Below are 20,482 nucleotides of genomic sequence, written 5' to 3'. Positions count from 1 at the left end.
TTATACTAGGTAAAATGCCCCACTTTTTAAAAGCTGATCAATATTTATTAGTGGAAATCAACTAGAGCTGTTCCTATAAGCATTTTGATCTTGATTTAAATTAAAAAAAATACATAGTTGAATTAAATTAATCATCAAAACTACTATTAGTGCAAAACACTAGCGATTAAAGCGCAAGCTCAATTAAAGTACAGTAAATTCGAGTGTAATAAGCGACTAAAATATGCAATTATAGCCTATCATCAACACCCCACACTTAAACCATTGCTCGTCCTCGAGCAATCAAACTCCACTTTTTTTATAGACACGACCTTTTTAAACAATTCTCGTAACTCATCACACCAAGAGTATTTAAAATAGACTAAGCACAAAAGCGTAACATCTTCACCTCAAGATTTGACTCACAAGTACCACACGTTATTCGCAACTCACCCACTTACTCTAATATAGAGGTGACTGACATTACCTTTCCTTCATGAATCAAGTGCCCTCACACAACAAAAGAGAGTAGTTCCACACAATAAAATTTAAGAACATTTGGGAACTCAAGATAGAAAGAATTCACTCACTCTCAGAAATAACATTCATATGCCACAAAAGATGCACCATAAGCTTGCCCGCAGTGTACTACTCCACTAATCGAGCTCATTCAATCTTGGATCAATTAGGACTTTATTTGGTTGTAATGTAGGCTACGGGACGGGTAGGATACATTTAGATATAAGGGTGACTACACCTCCCTAAGCACTTTAATACATATACTTTAACATTCAAACCCCATACTTATGTCAAACCAAAATTCCACCTTCACATCAATGTAAATTACCCATTCTTCTTTAAACACACTTACGTCAAGAGCCACCACTTATCAAGATTTTTTTTTTTTCAACAATCCAACTATTTTGTTTTCAATTCAAGTGGCTCTTCCTTTTTCAAAACAGTGCACCTTTCTCCTTATTTCATTAGTTCCACTCAAAAGCCAAACCAACCACCCCACACTTTAACTTTTACAAAGTTCATAACAATTCAAGTGCTCATGAGAGGTGAAAAGGTTCAAATAGATGGTTAATTCAAACAAATGGGTAAGGCTTGTAATGTGGTTGCCAAAGAAAAAGGATTATAGGCTCAAAGGGATTAACTACGATACATAACAATTAGCTGGGTAAAATATACATATCTGGCTCAACAAGAAAACGCCTATATCACTTCCAAGACTGAATAAAACTACTATTTCACTTTGCAAACACACGGGGCAAGTTCTAGGCATCAAATGCAATGCACAGAATAACACCTAAACCTCACACGCACATGGCACATAACTCACTCGGGATTGGATTCATCAAGACACTCTAGTCAAAGCAGTTAAGCAAAGAAAATAAAAAGAAAGACAAAGTATGGTAATGTGAGAAATTAGGAAAGACTAAAATATTTGTGCGAAATGCCTAAGAAATTAACAAAGAACAAAATAGAGAACAAGGGCATCAAAGATTTTCTTTAGATTTAATGACTAGTTTAATTGTAGGGTCTTAGAATAAAATTAAAAGAGTTGTTGGAGTTGGAGGGAATAATGCCAAATAAGAAATTGAAAATGCAAGTATATTCAAGCAAATGCAAGTGCTTATATTATTATTATGGAATGTAATTTATTTGACTTTTGTGATTATTTGGTTGAATTGGAAAAATAAAAGATTTAGATCTACAGAAGGGAAATTAAATTCAAACATTACAACTCCTTGTAAGCTTTCACCATAAAAGAAATTCCTGACAAGTTTTGTACAACCCCAAAATGAATACTAGGAAAAGGGAAAGGAAAAATTCACGGGCTGTGGCCATTTTTCGGTTTTTAATTCGGTGTCCGGTATCCATATTAAAATCTGACTAAATTTTGATGAAAAATTTTCACAAACCACTATTGTTTAGTGGGTAGCTAGTTGTAGCTACCATTTACTATATTATTTCCTATAGCTATATTTTTAATTTTTATAGAGTGTATTCGATGTATTTAAGCTACTGTATTCATGAATACAGTAGCAAAACTCGGCGTGAAACAGGGGATTCCAGCTAGACAATTATTGTATTCGGCTGTATTCGATTGTATTCAGCATATTTTTAGGACTGTATTCGACTGTATTCACGATATGTATTTGTGAATAAATGTAATGTAAATAGCGCAAATCGTGGTCTATTAAGCTATTTTTAAACGGAAAGTGAATCAATTAACACAATAGACTCCTAATATAACTCAACTAACTCAATTACATCACCCATAATCTGTATTTGACGTGAAATATGCTGAATATTTTTCCCGCCGATAAATACAACAAAACAGAGCAATTTGAATACATATATACATCTGAATACATAAATTATATTAATTAAAAAAATATATGAATGCATTCTTGGAATACAGCGAGACAGTGAATTTAAGAAAACACATGGAATACAGCGAGATACATTGAAACACAGTGAAAAAAAGACAATGAAATACATTGAAATACAACGAAATACATTGAAATACATTGAAAATATATTAACAGAATCTTCAAGTTGCTCAGCCCCAAACTCCATCGTCTTTGTTCAGGACCAACCCTGATGTCCTCTCGTCGAGTGGGCTGCGATTCTGACTCGAAACGCCATTGTTCCCGTTTCGATCAAGTGTATATCGTTAACCCATCCGTCGTCTTTTTCCTCTGTCGACGTGGCGGCTCAGATAACATGTTAGGAACTCTATTACTAGTTTTATCTTTGCTTTTCTTCAGCTTTTTTGGCTCTGTAATGGAATCTCCGCTTGATTTTGAATTTTCTAGTTGTTCCGGTTTCTTCCTCTTTTTTCCAGCAAATATTTCGTCGATTTCTGCCCAGTTCGCCATAGCCGAAGCGGATGGAAGAGGAAGTAACATGTAAGGTAGCTTTTAGGGCAAAAATAGCAACAGGGGGATTGTAAAAGTCGAAAATCTATCAACTTTAACACTTACCACAACTTTGGAGTAAAAAAATTGAAAATTTTACGAGACAATGGAGATGAATCAGTGGAGAATCGTGGTTGTATTCATGGAGAAAGACTGGCGTTGAGAGAGAGGGTGGAAAAAAATCTGAAAGAATGAGAGAGAAAAATAATACAAAGCATATTTTATGGCTTAAGGGTAGGAGGTGACCATAAATAGATATTTGACTATAAAAATCAAAAGGTAGCTATGGAATATAATTTTATAAAAGAGTATTTATTTAAAATAAATAAGGTATCAACCTTTGCTATAGGAGGTAAAAATTCCAATTTTGATTCGTACCGAGAAGTCCTATATTGGGGTGAAAATAGCATGGGCTAGCCAGTTTTCGGACGGGTAATTGAAAAATAGCCAGCATTTGTAAAGTCATTAAAAATAATCACTATTTTGCTAAAACACGAGCAGTTCCAGTATAATATGCTGGGTTTTGGAGCTCCCGCGTATAAACTTCCAGGATATTATGTTGGAACTCCAGCACACGGAAAGTTCCAGCATAATATATTGGACTATGGAGCTCAGACGTATAAACTTCCAACACATTATAAAATTCCAGTACATTATACTTGAATCTCATATGTAAAAAAAAAAAATCGAACTCCAGCATATTATGTTAAATTTTTTCCGGATTTGTATTTTTGTTCAGATTTTATCTTTACATAATAAAGTAGTTAAATTTCGATTGCTTTTGAAACTGTGACTATTTTTTAATTATCAGTTATAAATCAGGTTATTTTTTTATTTTTTCTCCTATATTAGGGATAAAGCGCTCCCTTTATTGTTGGTACGGGCTGTGGCCATGAAAGGGAACAAAATAATTATCTTTGGAGCAGCATATAAAACTTTAAACTTAAATTTTTTGAGACATTAACTTTAGACTAGATTCAGAAATATGCATATGAATACCATTCTCAAAACTAATTAACTGGCCGAAGGTCAAGCAATTAATTTGAGCTCAAAAGAGCAAGAAAAAGGGAAAAGATACAAACGAGGAGATTACGGACACATGATAATATGATATACAGAGACGAGCCATTTGAAGTTTATGGATTTTAAGTTTACCATGAAGCTCATAGCTCGTCTTAGTTATTGAGTTCACAATTAAATTTTTTTATATATATAATAAATTTTCTTGTACGAATACAATGTTTAAGCAAAAGTGACTGGGTTCGACCGAACCCGCACCTAATATGCTAGCTCCGAACATGTATCACCTATGATCACTGAATTGTATCTTATTTGTTGTCAACATCTCCTATATATACATAAAAAAAATTAACCTTATATACACAATATAATTTCTCGGTGAAGGAAATTTGGATAAATCCCCTTTCGCCCCCTAGCTCCGCCACTGCTCGGTCCCAGCAAGGCCAAATGCAAAGGTCTCAAATGAGAACCAGAACTTAATTCATTCAAACCAAAACCAACAGCAGCCCGGGTCTTAGCTGCAGCAATTCAAGAAAAAGCAGAACAATCTCCTCACACAAGCAGAGGCGGAGCTAGAGTGCCGCCAGCGGGTTCGGTCGAACCCAGTAGCTTTAGTTCGAACCCTGTATTTGTCTTAAAAATTTCATTGAACATGTACAAATTATTAAGTTAGTATTTTGTCGAGGAAGAGGCAAACCCGAAAATAAAGAAGATAAAGAACACCAAATTTTAACATGGAAAACCCTTCAAATCGAAGGTAAAAACCACGGGATCACAAAGATCCAAAAAGCTCCACTATAACAATAAGAGGGTTACAAAAGTTCTCCAAATTGGCTACACAACAAGGGCCAAACACGGAGCAACAATAGCAACAACTAATCAATTGAAGAAAGAGTATAATCCACAAAACGAAGCTGCTGTTCGAGGCTCGAAATCAGATGCTACGAGCCTCCAAATCCGATCTCCACCGCTCAAATCGAAGACCAAGATGTTATGGACACTCAGTCAAAATTTCAGCCCGATCCAACGGTTAACGAATCGGAAAACGTGATTTGAAGTTGGCTGGTCGGAATAAAAATCTGCAGCAAAACAAATACTTTTTTTCTCTCTTCTCTCTTGATGAAAGCTCTCTCAAAATCCACTCTTATGTGCTTAAGTCTTTCAAAGACTTGTATCAATGAGCATAGAATAATTCTCCAAGGTTGTCCTATTTATAGATCATGAGTGGTGCTTTCTCTTAAAGCCAAAACCCACTCAAAATAGGAATAAACCGAATCCAATTCCAAATAGGATTGGAAACCAAAAGAGAATAGGATTAGGCCATTGGGCCTTTGGCTGGACAACATGGGCATGTGCCCAACAAACTCCCCCTCCAGCCAAGGGGCCAAATGTGTCTTCAAGTAGAGGAACTATTGACAGGCTTCATGCCTGCCAATTTTCTACAAAAATCATGTTTATCTGAAATCTTCTCAACCTCAAATAATTTCTCTTCCACGGCCATTCTTATCCAATGATACTTTCTATTTATATGTTTGGTCTTAGAATGAAAAGTGGAGTGCTTGGCGAGAAAGATAGCACTCTAATTATCACAAAATAAGATGTACCGTGGCTGCTCAAAGCCAAGATCATTAATAAACTCCTTCATCCATAATAGTTCTTTGGCACCTTCTGTGACAGCAATATATTCGGCTTCTGTGGTGGATAGAGCTATGCACTTTTGTAGTCTAGATTGCCAAGAAACAGCTCCCCCTGCAAAAGTGATCAAATAACCGGAAGTGGATCTTGAATTATCAAGATTGCCTCCTAAATCAGAGTCTGTGTAACAAACAAGTTCAGGCTTGCCATTGCCAAAGCACAGCTTCAAATCTGCAGTACCTTTTAAATACCTTAATATCCATTTTACTGCATCCCAATGTTCTTTTCCAGGATTGGAAATGAATCTACTAACAGTGCTAACGGCATGTGCAATATCTCTAGTGCAAACCATAACATACATCAAGCTACCAACGACAGAAGAGTAAGGAATACGAGACATCTCCTTTTTCTCTTCATCAGTAGATGGACTCTGACTAATACTCAATTTGAAGTGTTTAGCAAGAGGAGTACTAACCACTTTTGCATCTGTCATATTGAACCTCTTGAGTACCTTCTCAATGTATTGCTTTTGGGACAGAAATAACTCATTTCTATCTCTGTGTCGGTGGATTTGAATGCCCAAGATTTTCTTTGCTGGCCCCAAGTCCTTCATCGCAAACGATTTGCTCAACTGCTTCTTAAGGACTGCAATTCTGGATTTATTCTTTCCAACAATAAGCATGTCATCCACATAAAGCAATAAAATAATAAAATCATCATCAGAGAACTTCTGGAAAAATACACAGTGGTCTGAAGAAGTTTTCTTGTACCCTTGTTCTTCAATGACAGATTCAAACTTCAAATACCATTGCCTTGGAGCTTGTTTCACTCCATACAGGCTCTTTTTCAATTTGCAGACATAATTTTCTTTTCCCTTAGTTACAAAACCCTCAGGTTGCTCCATATAAATCTCCTCATCTAAATCACCATGAAGAAAAGCAGTCTTGACATCCATCTGCTCAACCTCTAAATCTAGACTTGCGGCTAAGCCTAGAACCACACGAATAGAAGACATCTTCACAACAGGGGAGAAAATTTCATCAAAGTCAACTCCCTTCTTTTGGCCAAAACCTTTAACAACTAACCTCGCCTTGTATCTAGGCGCAAAGGTATGGTTATCTTGCTTTATTCTGAATATCCATTTGTTAGATAAAGCTCTCTTACCTTTCGGCAATTTCACTAACTCACATGTGCCATTCTCATTGAGTGACTTCATCTCATCTTCCATCGCTTCGATCCAATGATCTTTGTGATTATCTTGCATGGCTTCATCATAATTCTCAGGTTCTCCCATGTCAGTCAAAAGTACATACTCATCAGGAGGATAGCGTATGGATTTTTGCTTCTCCCTGTAGATCTCTAAGAGAGGTTTCAGGAGCATTCATGTANGGTCTTCTGTAACCAAGATATCTGCTTGTGAGGATGAACCCTGCGATTTTCTCCTTACTTCCTCGTTCAACACACCACTCTTGGCATATTCCATGGTCACCTTACCTCCAGGAGCTGAATTTGTCAAAGAAACACGAAGAGTTTCCCAAGAGTCTGGCAGAGTATTAAGAAGCCAAAGTCCTTGTATCTCATCATCAAGATTAACCCCCATTCCAGATAGCTGATCAAGGACGCCCTGAAAATCATTTATGTGATCAAGGATAGGGCTGTCTTCCTTGTATTTAAAGGTCATCAATTGCTTTAGCAGAAACAATTTGTTGTTCCCGATTTTTGAAGCATAAAGAGTCTCTAGCTTTTCCCACAATGATCTTGCATGTATCTCGTTCACAATATGGTTGCGAACATTATCTTCAACCCATTGCCGTATATATCCACATACTTGTTGGTGCTCGATCCCAATCTTCATTGGATATACTCTCGGGTTTATGAGCTGAAAAAACGGGTAGATGCATCTTCTTCACGAACAACAAGTCTTTCATCTTGCTTCTCCAAACATTATAATTTCTCCCATTTAAACATACCATCTTGCTCATATTCGCCTCCATTCCGTAATAACCCAGATAAATAACCAAGGCTCTGATACCACTGTTATGTCGAGGAAGAGGCAAACCCGAAAATAAAGAAGATAAAGAACACCAAATTTTAACTTGGAAAACCCTTCAAATCGAAGGTAAAAACCACGGGATCACAAAGATCCAAAAAGCTCCACTATAACAATAAGAGGGTTACAAAAGTTCTCCAAATTGGCTACACAACAAGGGCCATACACGGAGCAACAATAGCAACAACTAATCAATTGAAGAAAGAGTATAATCCACAAAACGAAGCAGCTGTTCGAGGCTCGAAATCAGATGCTACGAGCCTCCAAATCCGATCTCCACCGTTCAAATCCAAGACCAAGATGTTATGAACACTCAGTCAAAATTTCAGCCCGATCCAACGGTTAACGAATCGGAAAACGTGATTTGAAGTTGGCTGGTCGGAATAAAAATCTGCAGCAAAACAAATACTTTTTTCTCTCTCTTCTCTCTTGATGAAAGCTCTCTCAAAACCTACTCTTATGTGCTTAAGTCTTTCAAAGACTTGTATCAATGAGCATAGAATAATTCTCCAAGGTTGTCCTATTTATAGATCATGAGTGGTGCTTTCTCTTAAAGCCAAAACCCACTCAAAATAGGAATAAACCGAATCCAATTCCAAATAGGATTGGAAACCAAAAGAGAATAGGATTAGGTCATTGGGCCTTTGGTTGGACAACATGGGCATGTGCCCAACAGTTAGAACCCAGTAACTTAAAACGATTAGAATCCTGAACCCATAAGCTTGAAATCCTGGCTCCGCCTCTGCACACAAAATATTCCCTCGCACTACAACATTATACATATACAGCTACAAAGCGCATACATTTGTTCAAAGCAGTATATCATTTCACTCCATACCTAAATAATGATCAACACTTAATCAAAACATAATGAAGTGTAGAATAAACTTGTGGAGTACTTAAAATACATCACATTTACAACTTGATATGGTGATCAACATATTCTCCAAGTAAACTTCTATCTTGTTGGAAATCAACATATTCTCTAAGTAAACTTCTATCTGCGCGGAGATGCTTTATCGCAGTTCATAGCACTATGGACATCAAACAATCTTGGTGGAAAAGGTGACATACAAAGCCAACAGAACAATAGAAACGGATAAAACCTGGTGTAAGGGACTTCAAGGATTTATGAAACCATCTACCCTAATATTATCCTTCCGCGATAGAAACTTCATGCAAATAGGCGGATTCACGCCTGCTAAAGCTAGTATCGAACTTGGCAAGGTCCAGATTCCATCACCACAAATTAGTCCAGATGCAACGGCAGGTCCAAATGCATCAGCCTTAACCTTGTCTATCTTTGTCCAGATGAACAAGATCAGGCTCCCGAGACACATATCAATAGCAAAGTAGGATCCAAGATAGAACGGTATGGCCATTGCCATTGGAAGAGGAATATACTTTGCCTTGTTCTTTCCTACAGCGTCCCTTAAGGCGTTGATGGCAATAGCTCCAAGGAAGAATACGTAACAAAGGGTGAGACAGTTTTTTGGTAGAGCTGAGAAACCTTCAACCCCTAAGATAGACATGTTACGATAGACGAGAGCATAAGGCGCAGGATATTCTGAACCTGGAATGCCTAAGTCGTGGAATGCCTTGTAGAAGAGCCAAAATACACAAGGGGAGATGACGCAGCCCATTGCTGTGCCGATTATCTGGCTTATGAACATGGATCTAGGAGAAGCCAACGTCATGTAACCAGTTTTGAAGTCCTGTGTTAGGTCGGATGCAGTGGAGACTATGTTCATCATAACACCACAAGCAGCTAATCCTGCTAGAACCCCACCATGAGCGGCCCCTGCCCATGCCCCGATAGTAAAGATCGCCAGCTTTCCGTACGTGGATGCCAATGACCAGTCGGTGAGACCACAGCCGTAAGCATTGCAGAAGGCTAGTATTGGTGCAAAAATATAAATTACCACGATGTAGTACCATTTAAGTTGATGGAAAATATGCGGAAGTGTTACAGTGGAGACGATGGCAATGCTAACGTAACCAGCTATTGCGACCCACATAGGGATTTGATCCTTGAGGAAAAGCTCGGTTCGTATCTGATCATCATAAGATAAAGAAGGCTCTGTAGGAGATCCACGGGCACCAACAGGAAGGACGGAGCCTGCTCTTTTCTCACGGATTTGGAAATATATACCATATAACGTTCGTCCAAGTACTTTGCAAAAGTTGTACAGACCATCACCAAGGATCATGGCGATCGCTATGAAGACCTGCAATACACCAGAGCATTATGGAAACGCGAAAAGCCTCTTTTCAGTTTTATAAAAGAATTAAAATTGTCGACTCATATTCATCATTCTTCTCCAAAAGAGAAGGCGAAAAGGGGAGATTACCCTGTAACCTTGTATGCCGTGAAGGCTGCTGGCGCTTTGATTAGCCGGGTACCAATGACCTTTTCTGTCTTGAATAAGAGGCCACATTATACCCCATGAAAGGATAGCTCCAACTAGCAAAGATATGTTGATCAGATAAGGACATATCATCCCAACACCAACATATGTTGCCGAGAAATCAAAGTAAAACCTGGTCGATTGGAGAAATAAGTCGAACAATTAAAATGATAAATAGGAAGAAAATTAGTCACATTGTATAGAACAAGTTGAGAGGACATAATGAGAGACACAGACAACAAGAGCAAATAGAATCTTAAGATGGATGCTATCAACTTCCTTTATATAAGCTAAATATAAGAAGAAATATGCTTCCAAGTTACAGAATGAGTACAAAACAGCTTAGTTTCCCAATATACATGCAAAAAAAATCAGAGAATATTGCAGCAGATGTAGAAGTTTGAGGTTAATTAGAGTCCAAGAGTTAAGTTAAATTTTTGCCAGCTGCATTTCTGCAAGAGGCTGTTTTCACTGCTCGAACCCGTGACCTCCTGGTCACGTGGCAGCAACTTTACCGGTTACGCCAAGGCTCCCATTCAAAAGTTGAAATTAAACCTGGTCATATATGTTAATTAGATGTATAACCTACCTGTTCTCGTAGGCTTTGAGACCGAACGTTGGAAAATTCACAAAACCACAGCCATCTCCTGCTGTGAAAAACCATTGGAAGAAACCCCATAAGAAGCTGAAACTGAAAAACTTTCCCAAAGCTTTTACTTGTTTCCTGCAGTTAGCAATTAGGAAAAAAAAAATTAGTATTCTCATTTATAAGAAACGCCGGTCTGGTAAAATACGTATGAAACACTCACTTGGCTAGCTTAGCTCCTTGTGGTGTATGGAAACTGTTGATCAAGTGAGCAGTTGCAGTTCCACTTGGATATATCAGTTTGAAGTCTATGATCATAATCTGAAACATATTTACATTATATCAAGACTGCAATTTATATGAACAAAAGAAGAATAACTGCATCAATTGGGAGCCATTCATTCCAAACTACCTATTGCACAGCTCCAAATTTTGAATCTTTTCTTTACCTCTCAAAACAAAAACAAAAAAAAACAGATGAAAGTCATGGAAAAAGGTCAAAATTTGCCCAGTACTACCCAAAATTCCTCACGTTGTTCTATGTTACGATTTAAGTCCATTCATATCCCTGGCGTTAGCATACTAAAAGACAGCCCGGTGCACAAGGCATCCCACGTTACATAGGTTTCGAAAAAGGGCCGCATGTAGACAGCCTACCCTAATACAAGCATTAGTGGCTGCTTTCACGGCTCGAACCTGACCTATAGGGGCAAACTGTCCCGTATTATAGGGGCAAATTTGAACCTTTTCCCCTTATAAAAGTATGAACAAAGTATCGACTATAGCCTATAGAAGTTTCATTGTGCTAGAAAATATGAAACTATAACAGATGGATTAGAGATGTTGTGAGTTAAGAATGTACCTTACGAAGAGGAACCACTGAGAAAAGTCCAAGAAAGCTAACAACAAAAAGGAAACTAATCATCCATCCCAAAGAAGGGTTCTTGATATTATCTGCGGCATTATCTTCATTTGACTGTTTAGCAATAACTTCACTCATGCCAAAAAGATAGCTTCCAAAACCTCCTGCTCATCAAAGGTAATATGTAAATAAACCAAATATGAGCTATTGCATTTTGAGCTACTTTTAGCACCTTAAAAAGAACTGGAAGAGAAGAGGTTAATTTCTCGTATGGTTTAACATGGTGTGATATTGTTCGTTTTAGGGCAAGCGCGCACGCCTCACACCATTAAGAGTATCCAATGGTGTGAGGTTGGGTGCGGCCCTTCCCCAGAGCTAGCGTGAATGCAGATGCTTTATGCAGCGGACTAGCTTTTTTTTACTTTCCATATGGGGCTTTCTTCACACATCCAACAAATTCACTACTCATATTTCAAATCTTCTTTCCATCTTATAGTTTGGACTTCTTAATTATTTTTTAAATTCATCAGCTAATAGGAAAATACTTGATTAGATTTCCAAAACTTGTAGAGATTATAGCTTAAGTTCCAGTAACAAACAATTTAAGAAACATTACAGAAGACATAAAATAGTCATATAATTCTTTAAATTTTTTTAGCAATTTCTCCAATTTTAGCAACCATTATTTAACTTGAAATACTTTTCAAATAAATCTTGAAAATTTCACAAGTACTTCAAGAATTGAAGTTCAGTGGTAGACTTAGCACAACGACTTTTTTCGAGTTAAACAATAAATAATTAAATGATTTTAAATATAGTTTTTGATTAAACGTTCGACATGTTGTTATGCACTAGTAGTGGATTATAACTTATGATTAAGATCCTTAATCTGGATCTAGCCATGTTAGTAGTCTGAACATAAGAGGAATTATTTTCCAATATTCTAAAGCAATAATAATTCTCCTATATATGCGGTTATTATGAATATAAATGTGGAAAATGATGATCAATTGGGAAATTAAGCAACAAAGTATAGCCGGCAAAATATATATATTTTGTGTATATTAATGCGTAATATACAAAAAATATATATATTTAGTGTATATATTTTATATATTAGCTAGCGAATATAAAAAAATTTTGTTGACCGGCCAAATGTGTAACTTGCCCAACATTATTAGGTTGACCCACCACTTGCGGAGATCATAACAAAGACTTAAAATAATGTGTGTAGCAAATTTCCAGCTTGCGTAAGTGGTAATCATATTAGTCCAACAAGTCAAGTAAATGACACTCCAGTTGTAGCAAAGACTTTTAAATTAATCAATAATTCACACTATTGACTAAACTCACTAATTATTATTTTTCAGAATCTAAGAATATACTAATTCACCAACCTGAATATTTTTTTACTACTCTAGTACAGAAATTGATAGCAAATTTAAATCACAAGTCATCTTAGAAAGGGACGTACAAGTGCAAAGTGTGATAAGAGTAGTTTTAAATAAATAAAGATATAAAGGTAAAAGTGTTTTGCCTTTTTTGCTTAAAAGTGAATGTTATATTTCTATAATTTAAATTAAATTTTAATTATAACATTTTCATTTCATTCTTAATGACACTTACTGACATGACACTACATGCAAATTCAAAGGGTATTTTTTAACTTGTTTTTAATTTATGACCACAAGAATGAAAAGTACTCCCTCCGATCCACAATAAGTGACCAATTTCCCTTGGACACACCCAATAAGGAAATACTAAATTCTAGACAAAAATAGTTAGTTTGACTAAACTACCCTTAATTAAATGTTGCAACATAATTTATTATGAGGAGTAAAAAACTTTTAGGGATACGTACATAAGGGTATTATTAGAAAAACAAATTGATTTTTTTATTATATAAATGGACACTTATTTTTTATCAAAATAAAAAGGTAAAAATTGATCACTTATTGTGAACCTGAGGAAGTACCTTTTACGTATCATCAAAAATTTATCCAATCAAATTAAACCATATTTAACAAAATGGATAAAATATTAAAGAAGAATAAGGACAAGGGCTTTTATGGCTATTCCAGAAATTGACATTTAGCCTAACGAGATGAGACCACCTCCATAGAACCCCACACACCTTTTCACGCGTGTAAAGGATAAAGTAAGCATTTGGATAATATTTGATAGATTTTTAAAAAAATATTGGAATTTTAAATTTGAATTTTTTTAAACCATTCGATTTGGGACATGACTTTCATATGAAAAAAACATTATTTTTAGTAAGAAAAATTATTTTATTTAAAATATTTTTCACTTGAACAAGCTAAAAATATGTAAGTGAAAATAGCATCAATTCACTATAAAAACAAATTTTTTATGAATAATTTTTATATTATGTTATAATATATATTCTATAATACAACAATTTACTATAACAGTTAAAAAAAATTCGAAAAAAATAAGGCTGTTATAAAGACGTTTGATTATATGTATTTTACTGGAAATTCTTTTTAGAATATTTGATATTTTGAATATTGAAATTTAATATTTACAAATACTGATGCCTAAATTCGGTGATATTTTTATACACTATGGAGTCCACAAAGCCACCGCAAAGCAAGAAGCCTAAAGAGAAATAAACAAATATCCCGTGGACCAAATAATGACATAGTATATAGTCCAAAATTACAGCATGCATTAATGGCGATGTCACTTTGTTTCTTTCTCCATTTAATAGCAAAATAAGATAAACATATGCTTTGACAAAAAATACAATACAATTTTTTTTTCCAACCCCACCTTTATGGAAAGTGATTTCCACATTAAGTAAAAATATCTCATCAGCTAAACAAACTCTTTTGTGAAGTCAAACTTACATTGAATTCTCTTTTAAATTTAAACTAATCACTTAAAAAATAACTAAAGGTAAATAATCAAAGTAAAATTAGTAACATGAAGAGAAAAAACAGATTATTTGCTACTATTAAGGTTCTACTATACCCTTTGCTCAAGTAAACAAAGCTTATAGGGAAAAAAAAATTTTACATCGATATATTATACTTTCTTGATCAGGTCATCATGAAAAAATAAAATATCTTAATACTCTGACACAGTGTAATAATATATGTCGATGAATATAACTAAAAGTTTAACTATTCTGTACAGTAATAGTAGAAAAGGAGCTTTTACGCTATATCCAACAACAACCATATATTCGTTGTCATCCTACAATTGGAGTCTGCAAAAAATACGATATATACACAGACTTTATTCCTATCTTATGTAACGCAGGGATAACTACACAATTAAAAAGATAATCACACAATTAGTAACTCGAAAACTAAGACTATCAGTTAAATCTTGTAAAAGTTAATCATGTTTAATTTGAAAAATTCTTTAAGTAGGATAAAGAGAGGAAGAAATTAAACTAAAGAATTACTTACCACTAAAGGCTATGCCAGAAGTTGCAACAACACAAGTCTGAATAACAGTATTTTCTTGACGAGTAAATGGCTGTTTTAGCCAACCAGATTTCTCAAGAAACTTAGTCCAAGTTTTGACAAAGAAAAACCCCAAAAGACCAGCAGAAACATTAAGAGAAGGGATAATTCCAGTAGTAAGATTTAACTTCATAACAATGAAAGTGAATAGAATTCCCAATATAAAGCTCACAAAAAATGCTCTGAATGTTAATTGACTTTGCCATGTTGGAACTTCTTTTGACTCAAATATTCTTTCTACAGATTGTGTACATTCTTCTTCTTCTGGTTCTAAATGGGATTCATTGGTTTTTTTGGTTAGAAAATCAACTCGAGAATTTGTATTATTTGTTGAGTATTCATTAGAAGGATATGGTTCTCTTCTATTGGTACTGTTGGATCTATCCATGGTTTTTGTGGTGTATACTAAAAGTATACTCTTTTTTTGGGGTTGTTTAATTTTGCTTTGTTTTCTTGAAATGAGGATTGGTATTTATTGAATTGAAGATGAAAGGTGAATAAAAATGCGTGCTGCTAAGTGGGTCAAACTATATTGTATACAATAAGGTTTTTTCATGTCCAAATAAATGGAAATGGTTGTCCTTATCAGGTTGTGGGTTGGGTGCAATGGGAGGGTGGGAATTGAGGGGGGGTGGGGGTGGGTTGGCCCTGAATATGACTATCATATGGCATTACTATAATGGTTTTATATGAAATATTGAATTGAACGCTTTCTTGTTCTTGATAGAGATGTGGATGGTTTTGTTTTCATCGTTTCAGTTTAATAAAAGAAGTTTTTCTTTTATCACACTTTTTTAAATATTTTTACAATATTTAATTTATTAACTGCTGTGACTTTTAATAATTCTTAAGTATATAATTTAAATTCCGAATCTGAAAAACAGGAGAATGTAGAGAGAATGTAGAGAGAGAGAGAAACTCTGGCGATCGTTGAGCAAGGTAGCTAACCTTGCCGGCCACAGTGACACGCCGTAATCACCTTCCCCTCCCTACACAATCACCTCTTCCAATTGATACTATTGAATAGATTAATTACACCAGAAAGTGGTATTCCCTAGAAATTAGCCCCAATGCAACTGTTACATTGGATGCCAGGTATGGGGAGTGCCCCTACAGTCATGCAAGCCCCACCGGCAACGGAGAAGGATGAATCGCAAGTAATGGAACCAGGATTGCTAGCAGCGCGGAAATTAACCTATTCAGCTGGGTCCCAAAGTACAAAGCAGACCATGGCAGAGGTAGTTAAAGGCAACATAGTTCAAACACAGGGCATGCAACTGAAGTTCTACCCTCCGGTAGTAAAGGATGGAGTGAAAATGGCCAAGCTAAACCTGAAGGAGATAGAACAACAGTGTAAGCGATGGAAAACAGCTTTTATTGGATACGTGCTAGGGGGAAATTTGTCGTTCAAGGAGATGCTTAATTTCGTCTATGGAGTACGGAATTTAGTGACGACACCAACGGTACTTCTTCATGACAATGGGTATTTTATTTTTCGATTTGAACCTATGGAGAACAAAAATTTAATTGTGCAAAATGGACCTTACACCTTCAATAGCAGACCTATGGTCTTGAAGGACTGGGATCCGGATTTTCAGATTCAGAATAAATCTATGAGAATAGTTCCTATATGAGTTAACCTACCTGGGCTGCCTATCCAATGTTGGACTGAGGAAAACGTAGGTAGGATTGCTAGTCTGCTAGGCAAACCTATTTGCACTGATAAACTTACAGCACAATGTGAAAGGATTTCACATGCTAGAGTAATCATTGAGATGGATATCACACAGCCACTACCAGATGAAATACTCATTGAAAAGCCAGATGGAAGTAGTTGGATGCAGAGAGTGGATTTTGAATGAAAACCAAAGCTTTTCTTGGATTGCAACAAGTTTGGGCATGGTACTGGTGAGTCTCAACAAACAACACAGCAGGATGAGGAACCAATACAGCATAAAAGAAGAAGGAGGAAGAGAACAAGAATGGAATGGAAGCCAAAAGCAACAGACACAGGAAATAACATAACAAAGGTTTTACCACAAGAGGAACCTACACAGCTGGAGACAGTAGTAGAAATACAAGTGACTAATAGAGGCAAACATGCATTGGTTACTCAAGGATCAGCTGGTATAAAGAGTCATAAGGATATTAATTAAGAACTAGCTCGAAAAAATTCATTTGCACCCCTGACAATACTGGAAAGGCCACCAAATGAAAGTCATCAGGGACCATCTTCTAGTAATGATAAAACTCAAAGGGCAGCTGAGAGTACCAATCATATCAATCATAACCCTCCATGATTATTGTGGCCTGGAATATAAGAGGACTGAATAAGTCCTACAAGCTACGAGAATTCAAAAAGTTCTTTTTGATGAATAAGGTAGATATGATAGCTTGCCCAGAGACTAGAGTCAAACAACAAAGAGCAAAAGCAATACAGAGGAAGATGGGTGCTGATTAAAAGTTCAAAGATAACTATGTTTATGCACCAAATGGTAGAATTTGGATAGGTTGGAAAGTAGTAAATGTTCAAGTCACAGTAATGGATGCCTCAGATCAGATAATACACTGCCTAGTCAAGGATAAGAATTCATCCTTTACCAGTTACATAACCTTTATATATGGACTACATACTGTTCAGCACAGAATCCCACTCTGGAGAAGTTTGAGGAATATTCAAAGTAATGGACCTTGGCTTATAATAGGTAATTTTAATAGTGTGCTACATGCGGATGACAGAATAAATGGAGTCCCATTTCATCAAACAGAGATAACTGACTTTCAAAACTATATTGATGATATTGGGGTGGGTCAAATCACAAAAAGAGGCTGCAAATTCTCATGGAGCAATAGCGATGCAGATATCAGAATTTATTGTCATATAGATTGGGCTTTTGGGAATGCTGATTGGTTCCAACAGTATAATGGTGTGGAGGCTATCTACACGTTACCAGGTTGCTCAGATCACTCACCTATAATGATTAATCCTGATGTTGTTAAGTTGAAAGTGAAAAAGTCATATTGTGCAAAGTCTTCCTAGTGACAAGGCACCTGGTATTGATGGACATCCTGCTGAATTCTTTAGGAAATTTTGACCAATTATTGGAGGGGAGGTCACAAAAGCAGTACAAAAATTCTTTGAAACTGGCAGACCGCTGAAAGAATTTAACTACACTACAGTCACTTTGATCCCCAAAGCTCAGAATCCTACTTATGTGAAGGAGTTTAGGCCTATTGATTGTTGTTCTACACTGTACAAGATCATTGCTAAGGTACTTACAACTATTAAACTAGTTGTTGATCTACTGGTAGGGCCTTCACTATCTGCCTTCATAGAAGGTAGAAACATACTTGACAATGTTATAATGGCACATAAGTTGATTAAGGGTTACACTAAAAAAACAGTCTCTCCTAGATACATGATCAAGGTAGATATCAGAAAAGCATACGACTCAGTAGAATGGAGCTTCTTGAGATCAATACTACTTGAGTTTGGGATCCCATACAAGATGATAATATTGATCATGGAATGTGTAACTACTGTTAGTTATACATTACTATTGAATGGTCGATTAACTAACAGATTCGAAGCAAAGAAGGGGTTAAGGCAGGGAGACCCAATGTCACCATACTTGTTTGTACTGGCAATGGAATACCTGAACAGATCATTAAAGACACTCATTCAGAATCCTGACTTTAATTTCCACCCAAAATGTGCAAGGTTACAAGTTCTACACATCTGCTTTGCTGATGATCTACTTATGTGTTGTAAAGCAGATGAAGTATCCATAAAGCTAATGATGGGAGCTTTTGAACACTTTTCTGTTGTTTCTGGGCTGAAAGCGAATTCGGAAAAGAGTTCATTATACATAACAGGAGTGCCTATGGACTTCAAAGATAAAATGCTAACTCAGTTACACTTAACATTGGGAACTCTTCCATTCAAGTACCTTGGAGTTCCTCTGTCCACAAGGAAGCTCATTATCCATCAATGCATGCCACTAGTTGAGAAGATTGTTGATAGGATCAGAAGCTGGACTTCAAAATTCCTTTCCTATGTTGGAAGATTACAGCTCATTAAGAGTGTCCTATTTGAAATGCAGACCTATTGGGCACATGTATTCCTCATTCCAAAGAAAGTCATTAAGCCTGTTAATAACATATGTAGGAGCTACTTATGGACTGTAGTACATGACATTGTTCATAGAGCTCTTGTTGCTTGGGAAACACTGTGTAAACCAAGAGCTGTTGGGGGTCTAAATATTATCAATTATGAGATATGGAATAAGGCTGCTTTGACTAAACTCCTATGGGCTATAATGGCAAAGAAGGATAAGCTATGGATTAAGTGGATAAACAATCATTACATAAAATAGAAGGATGTTACTACCATGGATGCTCCAAAGCAGGCCAGTTGGTTAGTAAGGAAAATTTTCACTGCTAGAGAATGGTGGGCTACTGACTTAACAGCCATAGAATCCTTTGCAATTGGTGGAAAATTCAGTATTAAGAAGGCCTATTTACATGCTATTTCAATGTATCCTAAAGCCCAATGGAAATCAGTAGTCATGTTGACTGGAATTATGCCAAAACATCAATTCATATTATGGATGGCAGTATAAAAGAAGGCTAGCTACTGTCGACAGATTGGCAAAATGGGGAGTTCAGGTGCCACAATCATGTGTGTTAAGTGACGGAGATATAGAAGAAACACATGATCGCCTGTTTTTTGACTGCTCCTACTCACAAAGATTATGGAAAGGAATGCTAAGTTGGCTAAGGTATCAAAGAAGTGTCAGAAATTGGGAAGCTGAAGTAAAGTGGTTATCTGCCAATGCTAACAATAGAAACCCAAGGAAAATAATTCTAGGAGTTGTGTTTGCGACAGTGGTGTATCATATCTGGATGGAACGAAATGATAGAAGATTTCAGAACCAGAAAAGAAAGGCCAAGGACAGAGCTTAAAGACATTACAATCCAAGTGCACATAACAGGACAACAGAAATGCAAACGAAAACCTGTATTGGTTACACTGAATAGTTATCCTAATTTGTAATTCATAGCAAATAGGATAGAGGAAAGATCCACACTTGTTATAAGTTGTCTTTGATAGGCAATCCCAGGGTTGCATAGTTTCTTATTTTATTGGTTTAGTCTTGAGACCTGCTACTGGAGTCAAAAAGTGCAGGTGATGTAAAATCTGGTTGAAATAAATTTTTTACTTTCGACCAAAAAAAAGTATATAATTTCTAAATATATAAAGCTTATTTCAAAAAACTCGCAGATTATATATCAAGTTCACATTTAATTACTCCCTTTGCCGCTCTTTATGCGATGAGTTGCGGAATGCGAGGGTCAAACTATCTTATTTTTGTGTGAATTCTGGCATAATATCTCCATGTTTTTTGAAATAAAATTTATGTATTTGAAATTACATAAAAAAAAATATAATTTACAATATCTAACAATTTAAAATATCCCAAAGGCAAAAAATCATGTTCAAAGAAAAATTCTG

At 36.0% G+C, this 20,482-nt stretch overlaps 1 protein-coding gene across 1 annotated transcript; it reads right to left on the bottom strand.

Moving 5' to 3' along the window:
* Window positions 1-8,453: 8,453 nt before the first annotated feature.
* On the bottom strand, window positions 8,454-15,497 carry LOC109244736 (probable metal-nicotianamine transporter YSL7). The gene is made up of 6 exons (XM_019411876.1): window positions 14,911-15,497; window positions 11,471-11,634; window positions 10,832-10,929; window positions 10,612-10,746; window positions 9,966-10,155; window positions 8,454-9,842 (listed from the first exon to the last, which is right to left on the bottom strand). The coding sequence occupies exons 1-6, from the start codon at window positions 15,353-15,355 to the stop codon at window positions 8,736-8,738; spliced, it is 2,139 nt and encodes a 712-aa protein (XP_019267421.1). The 5' UTR covers window positions 15,356-15,497; the 3' UTR covers window positions 8,454-8,735.
* Between the last annotated feature and the right edge of the window lie 4,985 nt (window positions 15,498-20,482).

The sequence above is a fragment of the Nicotiana attenuata genome, unplaced genomic scaffold (genome assembly GCF_001879085.1).
Source record: "Nicotiana attenuata strain UT unplaced genomic scaffold, NIATTr2, whole genome shotgun sequence".
In the NCBI taxonomy this organism is placed as follows: Eukaryota; Viridiplantae; Streptophyta; class Magnoliopsida; order Solanales; family Solanaceae; genus Nicotiana; species Nicotiana attenuata.
Note: the sequence above shows the minus strand (reverse complement) of the source record. Positions and strands in the feature narration are given on the sequence as shown.